Below are 11,064 nucleotides of genomic sequence, written 5' to 3' on the forward strand. Positions count from 1 at the left end.
CATCCATATCACTAGCAAAACCATATTCATTCTCGGAAGTAAAAAGGGAAAGCATCATCTACCAGGTATTCATCCTCAGGAATAAACACTGAACATCCGCCACATATTTGATTCATGGAACGCCTCAAATCAAGCAAACAGTCTATCGACAAAAATTTGCCAGATTGAAACAGTAAAACAACCTCTATAATCATTATTACTATTACAAAGAGAAGAACAAACTAGACACCCCTTCCAATGAGACCCTTATTCAGCTATGAGTTGCTAGCTCCTATGGTTTATAAATCTTTCTACAGTTGGGCTTCTTCTATAGCTGAATTCCTATCTGTCAAGTATACAAGCTGCAACGAGCAAAGTAAAATCTTCTATAGAGCTGCCATCAAATCAAATTTAAAAACCATGTTTGTACACCCATTGTTAAGAGAAATGGCAGGGTGGGCATGCATGCATTGGCCCTTCTCTGTTCAGTCCTTCGATCCAATTCCGCTAGTCGTTTTCCTCCACGAGCTGTGTTTGATATGCGTTTTGGTTTGATCACATACATACACCAGAGCCGATCAGGCGATCCCATCAGCGAGCTCTCACGGCCTTTCTGCTCTACTGTCATATTTCATCAGATTGGCATCAGCTCCTACGAGACAAGGGAGAAAATCAATTATGCACATGTTTGATGATCAGCATAAAACCAAGTGAACGCTGCATCAAAGAAAATGCATTGCATGAGGAGTACAATGTTCAATATATCTGCGGCGGTATACCTGCACAATGTAGGATTAGGTTACATCCATGTTTGTCGTATACGCTATGTTCTTGGTTGCAGTTTCCAGCTGAATGACATGCCCGTTAAGTTCCTTTTCCTTCATTACTGAGGCTTCACTCAAACTATGCGTGCTTTGAGAATTCTGGTGAGGTGAGTTCAGGACCTCAGAACCACAAGTGCCCAATCCATTTGATGAAAAATCTAGATGTTTCTCAACAGATTTTGTGAGAGACATTCTCTTTGCCCTTATCCGGTATGGAGGTGAAACATCAAAGCCCCTTGCAGAACTCGATAGCCCATCAAGAGAACCCAGTGACAGAAAGGATGCAGTTCTAAATGACTCTGGAGTGTCTGTCGCAGTGCGCTTCCCAGCAGGGGTGTAAAAGCTATCAGTATTTGGTTCACCAAACTTCAAATCACTAGCAGGTGTCGGTCTTTCTCGTTTTCTTCTTCTTAATATTGAAGGGGTGACTGGGAAGCTGTCAGCAGCAATCTTCAATATTGAATCAACACTTAACTGGACTGACATTGTTCCCTTCGTTGGCGTCGTGCAACCATTGGGGGATAGTGCTCCATTCCTGCAATGTTCAGATGTCTGATGCACGGTTTGATGTTCAGAAAAGAGTGAGGGGCTGGCAGGGGCTACATCATTCATGTTAGGAATCTGGTAACAAAGAGGACCAAGGCTAGACTGTGCATCATTCTTCAAAGATGATTCTTCACCTTTAGCTGGTACAGCTTCTAGCTGAGTGCTACCAGATTCCCCCAGGGTACCAAGTGTGGCATCAACCTCGAGTCCCTTCTCATGAACAGAAACAATTTCCAAACCCTTGTCACGAACAGAATCACTTTCCAGGCCTTCTGCCACTGAAGTAACAGCTGAGCCATTGACCACTGATGACACTTCATATGAAGTTAGTGGCTGCACAGTTGGTAAAAAAGAAATGGATAGGAACCCTGAGCAGTCCTTGGCATGATCCGGTTTGTATGACTGTAGACGTGAGCTAAAATTTGAATGATGGGCTATTTCAGGCAGGTTTTTTGAAGTGATGCTGGGCACTCTGTTCAGATCAAGATGGTCCTCAGAAGCCACCGGCTTCTGTTTATCCTTGAAGTCATTATGACCAACTAGTCTTGGAATTGCCAAAATATTTCTGGTGCCATAGACATCTAACTTCTTTCTCAAAGAACTATTCCAGTGATTCTTTATAGAATTATCAGTCCTGGAAAGAGCAACATACTATCAGCACGAATACATTATCTTGTGAAGTGAACAAGGAAAACTAAGGTGTACAGGATGCAGACAGTAAAGACACAACTCGTACTTACAAGGAAACAATCAAGAGTTGATGACCATAACAAAGCTATGCACAGTTATAAAGTGCTTTAACATTGTTCAGCTACAGAAACCTTGTAGTTAGTTTTTGGAGAATTCAATTTTATTCAAATTTGGCAGATCCACTGTATTCCATTTATGATAATCTTGTAACTGCAATTCTGTTTACCAGAACCAACAGTAGAGGGTTTAAAAGAATTACTTATTCAGGTTTATTCGCATATAGTCAACAATAGAGGTGTTGGTGGTGGTTGTGCATCTTTATTTAAAAGAAAATCCAATAGTTAAAAAGTTCAACATAACGAGTTAACGCAAAAAACTACAAATGGCCCATGTTATTTTACATCATGGCAGGTCTAATAAAATGGGGTGATCACTGAATAATACATACTCCCTCCGTTCCTAAATATAAGTCTTTAAAGAGGTTTTATTAATGGACTACATACGGATGTATATAGACATACTTTAGAGTGTAGATTCACTCATTTTGCTCCGTATGTAGACTTCTAATGAAATATCTTAAAAGACTTATATTTAGGAACGGAGGGAGTAGTTTGTTAGCAGCAACTCAATGCCATTTCAACATCATGCTGCTAGGTTTTGAAGAAAAAATCCAACAGGATGCAAGCTGTTCGGCAGTACCTTCCAGGAAGAACTTTTGCTATTTCTGCCCATTTATTCCCATATTCCCGATGGGCATTAATCAGTGCCTGTTCCTCTTCAGCAGTCCAAGCATCTTTCCGTATGTCTGGATTCAGATGATTATGCCACCTACGATGTTTTGTATGAATTCAAAATCAGCTTTACATTTACCAATCAGCTCTTTATGTAACCAGTATTATGTTTCTGAATTAGCAAACTTCGCCCCGTTTGTCTTGCACAAAGTGGGAAATGCATATCAGCAAACCATATAAAAATAAAACAATCAAAAGAATACCTCTCTCGACATTGCTTGCCTATACGTCCAGGTAGTGACCTTGCGATGACGGACCATTTTGTTGCTCCATACGTCTTTACAAGATCAATAATTTTATCATCTTCCTGTAGAAAAATTATCATGAATATGTAAATATAACGATAAAATGTGCAAAAGCTTTTTTTTGTCAAGCAAAATCAAGAGTACAGAGACAAACCTCTTGAGTCCAGGGACCTTTGATGAGTTCAGGGTTAAGAACCTTCTGCCATCGATGTAAACATTGTACCTCTGTCCTATCCGGAAAGAATTCAGCTGCGTAGGCAGATACCGACACAATAAATGAGCAAACCACACTTGCATATACAGAACAACGTCCAAAGAAGTATGCCATTACTATATTACTATATAATTAACTAAAATGTGGGATATTCATTCATAAGGTAACCATTACAAGCCCTGAGATAAATATCATGCTTCAGCAATAAACAACTGGTCGAACGGCGACTACTCTTAATTTCTGCTATCCCTTTTTCCTCGAACGCTGCTGCAAATATATAAGATGCAACAGGGGCCCACACCAGTGCAAAAAGTCATCAACAGTTTAACCCCTTTTTGAGGTAGTATACAGAATGAACAATGTAAAAATGCATTTCAAAGTCTATCATGTTTGGTAAGTTGCATTCCGGACTTAAGATTAGTACAACGTCATACTGCAAAAGATAGCAAATATAAATAGCAGTTTAGAAATTCAAGGAGACCTGAGCATATGAGTTGGTACTGAGCAAAGAAGAGGCAAACCTATTTTCTTCCAGCTTCTACCATTGAAAGTTTCAACTGCCTTCCGCAATGTTTCATCCTGTTGTCATTTGTTGATGCCAAATTAGCAGCAATCCATATGTGTGTTGGAATCGGTAAAAATACTTTTCAATAGGAAAAAAAAGAAGAAATTTCTTGCGATATAATAATCTAGTCTTCCAATGGCCAGACCAAGAATGAAAGACATGGCAAATTGATTGAAAAAATTACGCACTGGATGATGTTACAGCTGACTTTGTTTGCACTAGATAGATAAATTAGATATACAAACCAGACTATATATCTATATTGTACATTGGCATATATACATTATGAATACCTGACTATGAATATAGTTTTGCATTGCATGTAATAATAGACTAGTCTTGGTAATAGAGAAAGTGAGATAGTTACCTCTTGTGATGTCCAGCCACCCTTCGCTCTCCTTATAGGCCCACTTGTTCGCCTAATATAAGTAAGTTTTTGTCAGCAAAATTAAGGTGAATATTGTCAGTTCAAGGTAATAAGGAACACCATACTAGTCCAAGAAGATGCATATGAAGCACAATCTGCTGATATACACTAGCATACAATAACAACAAAAAATGTGGGTTTTGCAGAAGGGGACTACATAAGGAAGCCTTGTAGCGTGCACCTGAAACAGGGATGCTGACTAATGTACTGCTAGTCCTACCATGTGAATCGCGCCTGTGGAGCCTTTTATCTTTATAAATTTTCAGATACTTAATTCTCATGAACAATATGCTAGTAATGTAAATTTTTCCTATAGATGAATACTCACGTCCTACCTGGAACCTTAAAGATGCCAGGGATCCTGCATATTCTGGTTGAGATAATTACCAAGTAAAGTCTGGCATACAAGTATCACAGGAACCAGTTTTTGATGACTGAGTGATCCAGGGCAGGAAATATTGTGATCAAGTCACCACAAACAACACAAATGAATGCCCTCAGATATGAACACGCATCATTAAATTCATACCAAAAGCTAGGAAGCTTTATCACAATTCCCATATAAGAAACTGCATACCGGTGCTCAATCATGGAAACTGTTCCAGAGCACATTTCAATCAATAAAGATTTCCAATACAAGAAATTGCTTAGCAATATAAGCACACCATAGATGAAGCATTTCAAAATGTGACTACTAAAACCATGAAGCTAGTAAAGAAAAGAAAAAACTCCATCCCTATTTTGTTGAAACAGCTGCAGCCAAAGCACAACTAAACGGTATCTCCAGTTATGCAAGCCGGGGATACTAATACTAAAGCTACTAAAAGCCTAAAACCTCAGCACGCATGACAGAACCCATACAAACTTTTCCATCACGATAACAAGTATTGCACGGCGCCACGACCATGGTTAAAATAACTCGGCACTCAAAGCAGGCATCTTTTAAGCTAAACTAAGCCAACCAAATGAAATGACTGAGCCTTCAATAACAAGAGCATGGCAGACAAGAACATGTTTAACACGGAATTGACCACTACAACATGCTTAAATCATGCTTGAAACTCTGGATGAAAACAGTATGCTGATATAGTAGTTCATGGAACCTATAAGAAGCCAGAATGCCTAAAGAACCTAGTGTATCGCCCCGAAGAATCCACCTTTTCACCCAAACAACCACGATACCACTCCTGTGCCACTCCTTGACCAAGAAAATAACCCTGGTGGATTTCTTTTCACGGAATTACTGCCAAAGCGCCCATCAAGCGAGGCAATTGTCGCGGACAGAAGCACGAACCGCAACCAAATCCACAAACAGGTGAATTTTTCTCACCCCGAACACCCAGCAGGCCAGGAGCACGGCCCAAGCAAGCACCATCCGACCCGGCACCAGGTAAAGCTAACGGTAACGGTAACCCAACCAACCGGCCCAGATCCCTCCCGTCGGACCAATCAAAGAGAAAGCTTCCTCACCTGAGACCGGAGATGGAATTCACCGAGCTGGACACGGGCGGCGACATCCGCGCGGGCCCGCCGCCACCGCCATGGCTGCTGCCCTCCGACACGGACTCGCTCGACGCGGCGAGGGGCTGCCGGTTCTCCACGCAGCCCTCGTGCTCGGCGTCCGCCATGGCCCCCATCTACCGCCCCCTCATCGCCAGGAGGACCTACCAGCAACAGCGCGAAATCACCACACGGAAAACGAAGGGGTTCAGATCAAGAAAGCCCCGGAAGGGACCGCCGCGGGCAGATCGAGCCGAGAAGGCGCCTCGCGAATCTAGCAAGGCGTACCAGATCGAGCGGGCCGGGGGATCGAATCCTGGAGGGGGCGAGCCGATCGGGGCGTGCGGGCGGGCGGGAGATGGCGCGAAGGGAGGGCGGGGAGGGCGCGCGGTGGCTCGAAACCCTAGGGGGCGGGCGTTAAAGAGCAGAGCTTTTTTATCCCCCCGGTTCCGCCCTCGCGCTACGGCTGCCGTTGGGTGTCGGGGGCAGTTGTTGATGGAGAGGAGAGAGAGGACGCTTTCAAAAAACCTCGCCCGTTGAAGCAATGGGCGAAGGGGAGGAGGCGACGGCGGCATTAATAAATTACTGCCGTTTCCCGAGTCGGTCCCTGGGTTTGCTGCGTATCAGACAGATCCGATCGGATGTGGAAAATAAAGGGCCGCGAGTTTCCGTTACAACTCTTCTAATAAACTTCTCTAAAATCACACCACAAATTGTACAGAGGATAACCAGGACCCTCCGATCAAAAGAACTTAAACACATCCTGCTGTTCATATTACACGAATGGTCACACCACCGAAATCAACGACTCAGATCAAATGTTCTGCCGAGCAGATGAGGTGGTCTGCCAATCGTCTGCGCTCCGCGTCCCTGGATTCCCGCGGCCCATCCTGATTTTCGGATTCATTTCTACCTGAATCGTGCCTCCCCGACCTTCTCCAGATCGAGGACAGATCCGCAGCCATCGTTGTCTCTTCATGTTGGGGAACGTTGCATGGGAAACAAAAAAAATCCGACGCACACGAAGACCTATCATGGTGATATCCATCTATGAGAGGAGATTTGGATCTACGTATCCTTGTAGATCGCACAGCAGGAAGTGTTAAAAAACGCGGTTGATGTAGTGGATCGTCTTCACGTCCCTCGATTAGCCCCACGAACCGTCCCACAAATCGTCCCGCGATCTGTCCCACGATCCGTTCTGATCTAGTGTCGAACGGACGGCACCTCCGCGTTCAGCACACATACAGCTCGACGATGATCTCGGCCTTCGTGATCCAGCAAGCAAGACGGAGAAGCAGATGAGTTCTCCGACAGCGTGACGGCGCTCCGGTGGTGGTGACGATCTACTCCTGCAGGGCTCCACCCGAGCTCCGCAGAAATACGATTTAGAGGTAAAACTATGGTGTCTAGATCTGAGTTGCACGTGGCAAAAGTTGTTTCAAATAAGCCCTAAATCACCACTATATATAGGAGGGAGGGGGAGGAGGCTTGCCTTGAGGGCCAAGCCCTCAAGGGTGCGCCGACCAGGAGGAGAGGAGGAATCCTACCCAATTAGGATTGGGGACTGATCTGCGCCGACGCGCCGACCGAAACTTTCGGCCGGCCGCGCGCGGGCCGCATGATCCACCAACCCTCGCGCGTCCGCACCATTGGATCTCCATGCAACATTCCCCCCCCCCCCCCCGATGCAGCAAATTTTCGACGCGATGCAGCAATTTTCAACGGTTGCAACAAAAACAAAATATGTAGCAAAAAAAATATCTACGTGATCGTAGCAAAAAAACGAAGCTGATGGTGCGTGGTAGCAAAAGTCAAACGTCGGTTGTAACAAATATTTACGTGACGTGTATGCAACTTTTTTAGTGAACGGTTGCAGCAAAAAAAGATGTCGGTTGTAGCAAAAATTAACACGGTTGTAGCAAAAGTAAAAAAACATCGATTGTAACGAAAAATCCGACGAACTGGAGTTGCAACCAAACATATATGCAGCTTTTTACTAGACAAAATGTAGCAAAAATAACGCTTGCAGCAAATATGTCGCTAGTTGCAACAATTTAAACGAAAAAAATGTGCATGCCCAGTCAGCGGGCGCGCGCGGTCGCGTGCGGCCGGCCGAACGGTTCGGCCGGCGCACCGGCCAGAAACGTTTCCCATTAGGATTGAAAAGTGGAGTCCTTCTCTTCCTTCCTACCTCCCTTTTTTTCTCTTTGATTTTTCTTCTCTTGCTGCCAAGGCCCTCTTGGGCTGTCTCACCAGCCCACTAAGGGCTGGTGCGCCACCCCTAAGGCCATTGGGCTTCCCCGGGTGGGTTGCCCCCCTCCCGGTGAACTTCCGGAACCCATTCGTCACTCCCGGTACAATGCCGGTAATGCCCGAAAACCTTCCGGTAACCAAATGAAACCATCTTATATATCAATCTTCGTTTCCGGACCATTCCGTAAACCCTCGTTACGTCCGTGATCTCATCCGGGACTCCGAACAACATTCGGTAACCACACATATAACTCAACTATACTAAAACATCGCCGAACCTTAAGTGTGCAGACCCTGCGGGTTCGAGAACTATGTAGACATGCCCCGAGGCACTCCTCGGTCAATATCCAATAGCGGGACCTGGATTCCCATATTGGATCCTACATATTCTTGGAAGATCTTATCGGTTGAACCTCAGTGTCAAGGATTCATATAATCACGTATGTCATTCCCTTTGTCCTTCGGTAAGTTACTTGCCCGAGATTCGATCATCGGTATTCGCATACCTATTTCAATCTCGTTACCGGCAAGTCTCTTTACTCGTTCTGTAATACAAGATCCCGTGACTTACACTTAGTCACATTGCTTGCAAGGATTATGTGTGATGTTGTATTACCGAGTGGGCCCCGACATACCTCTCCGTCACACGGAGTGACAAATCCCAGTCTTGATCCATACTAACTCAACGGACACCTTCGGAGATACCTTTAGAGTACCTTTATAGTCACCCAATTACGTTGTGACGTTTGATACACACAAGGTATTCCTCCGGTGCTAGTGAGTTATATGATCTCATGGTCATAGGAATAAATACTTGACACGCAGAAAAAGAATAGCAATAAAATGACACGATCAATATGCTACGTATATAATTTGGGTCTTGTTCATCACATGATTCTCCTAATGATGTGATCCCGTTATCAAGTGACAACAAATGTCTATGGCCAGGAAACCTTGACCATCTTTGATCAACGAACTAGTCAACTAGAGGCTCACTAGGGACAGTGTGTTGTCTATGTGTCCACACATGTATTTGAGTTTCCAATCAATACAATTCTAGCATGGATAATAAACGATTATTATGAACAAGGAAATATAATAATAACTAATTTATTATTGCCTCTAGGGCATATTTCCAACAGTCTCCCACTTGCACTAGAGTCAATAATCTAGTTCACATCACCATGTGATTTTAACGAATCCAACACCCATATAGTTATGGGGTCTGATCACGTCTTGCTCGTGAGAGAGGTTTTAGTCAACGGTTCTGAATCTTTTAGATCCGTGTGTGCTTTACAAATCTTTATATCATCTACTACGTGCTATTCGGATTAGTGTCAAAGCTTGCATTAACGTAACCCTTTACGACGAACTCTTTAACCACCTCCATAGTCGAGAAAAATTCCTTAGTCCATTAGATACTAAGGATAACTTTGACCGATGTTCAGTGATTCAATCCTGGATCACTCTCTGTACCTCTTAACAGACTTGTGGCAAGGCACACATCAGGTGCGGTACACAGCATGGCATACTGCAGAGTCTACGGCTAAGGCATAGGGGACGACCTTCGTCTTTTCTCTTTCTTCTGCTGTGGTCGGGCTTTTTGAGTCTTACTCAAATTCACACCTTACAACACAACCAAGAACTCTTTCTTTGCTGATCTATGCTACGGCAACAGACAACATCGCCAGAAATTGGCACGTTGACGGAGACTGGGTTTGCGTTGGTTTTTCCCTTGAAGAGGAAAGGGTGATGCATCACAAGAGCAGTAAGTATTTCCCTCAGTTTGAGAACCAAGGTATCAATCCAGTAGGAGAATCTCGTCAAGTCCAGAGTACCTGCGCAAACACAAAAGAGCTTGCACCCAACGCTTTAAAGGGGTTGTCAATCCCTTCAAGATTGATTGCAAAGTGAGATTTGAAGGCGGAAAGTGCAACGAAGTAAAAAGTGTAAGGCTGAAAATATGGTGTGGAGTAGACCCGGGGGCCATAGTGTTCACTAGAGGCTTCTCTCAAAATAGCAAATATCACGGTGGGTGAAAAAATTATTGTCGAGCAATTGATAGAACCGCGCAAAGTCATGACAATATCTAAGGCAATGATCATACATATAGGCATCACGTCCGAGACAAGTAGACCGATACTTTCTGCATCTACTACTATTACTCCACACATCGACCGCTATCCAGCATGCATCTAGTGTATTGAGTTCATGACGAACAGAGTAACGCCTTAAGCAGGATGACAAGATGTAGAGGGATAATCTCAAATGAATGATGAAAACCCCATGTTTTTACTGTTGGAATTATGCCCTAGAGGCAATAATAAATGTATAGTTATTATTATAATTCCTGTATCAAGATAATCGTTTATTATCCATGCTATAATTGTATTGAATGAAGACTCATTTACATGTGTGGATACATAGACAAAACACCGTCCCTAGCATGCCTCTAGTTGGCTAGCCAGTTGATCAATGATAGTCAGTGTCTTCTGATTATGAACAAGGTGTTGTTGCTTGATAACTGGATCACGTCATTGGGAGAATCACGTGATGGACTAGACCCAAACTAATAGACGTAGCATGTTGATCGTGTCATTTTGTTGCTACTGTTTTCTGCGTGTCAAGTATTTATTCCTATGACCATGAGATCATATAACTTACTGACACCGGAGGAATGCTTTGTGTGTATCAAACATCGCAACGTAACTGGGTGACTATAAAGATGCTCTACAGGTATCTCCGAAGGTGTTAGTTGAGTTAGTATGGATCAAGACTGGGATTTGTCACTCCGTGTGACGGAGAGGTATCTCGGGGCCCACTCGGTAATGCAACATCACACACAAGCCTTGCAAGCAATGTAACTTAGTGTAAGTTGCGGGATCTTGTATTACGGAACGAGTAAAGAGACTTGCCGGTAAACGAGATTGAAATAGGTATGCGGATACTGACGATCGAATCTCGGGCAAGTAATATACCGAAGGACAAAGGGAATGACATACGGGATTATACGAATCCTTGGCACTG

The 11,064-nt window shown here is 43.8% G+C and overlaps 1 protein-coding gene across 1 annotated transcript; it reads right to left on the reverse strand.

Annotated features, from left to right (window-relative positions):
- Positions 1 to 82: 82 nt before the first annotated feature.
- Positions 83 to 6,303, reverse strand: LOC123444927 (transcription factor MYB3R-2-like). Its single transcript, XM_045121811.1, has 9 exons — positions 6,070 to 6,303; positions 5,752 to 5,945; positions 4,222 to 4,273; positions 3,811 to 3,868; positions 3,230 to 3,324; positions 3,034 to 3,137; positions 2,739 to 2,867; positions 759 to 1,983; positions 83 to 631 (listed from the first exon to the last, which is right to left on the reverse strand). Exons 2-8 carry the CDS (start codon positions 5,916 to 5,918, stop codon positions 774 to 776), a joined length of 1,815 nt encoding a protein of 604 aa, XP_044977746.1. The 5' UTR covers positions 5,919 to 5,945; positions 6,070 to 6,303; the 3' UTR covers positions 83 to 631; positions 759 to 773.
- Between the last annotated feature and the right edge of the window lie 4,761 nt (positions 6,304 to 11,064).

This window comes from Hordeum vulgare, chromosome 3H (genome assembly GCF_904849725.1).
Source record: "Hordeum vulgare subsp. vulgare chromosome 3H, MorexV3_pseudomolecules_assembly, whole genome shotgun sequence".
Taxonomy (NCBI): domain Eukaryota; kingdom Viridiplantae; phylum Streptophyta; class Magnoliopsida; order Poales; family Poaceae; genus Hordeum; species Hordeum vulgare.

Excerpts from the sequence above, each read along its gene's own strand:
- LOC123444927 (XM_045121811.1), bottom strand. The coding sequence starts at position 5,918 with ATGGGGGCCATGGCGGACGCCGAGCACGAGGGCTGCGTGGAGAACCGG. Across the intron at positions 4,274-5,751 it reads AATTCCATCTCCGGTCTCAG|GCGAACAAGTGGGCCTATAA; the intron begins GTGAGGAAGCTT and ends TACTTATATTAG. Across the intron at positions 3,138-3,229 it reads AAGGTCCCTGGACTCAAGAG|GAAGATGATAAAATTATTGA; the intron begins GTTTGTCTCTGT and ends ATTTTTCTACAG.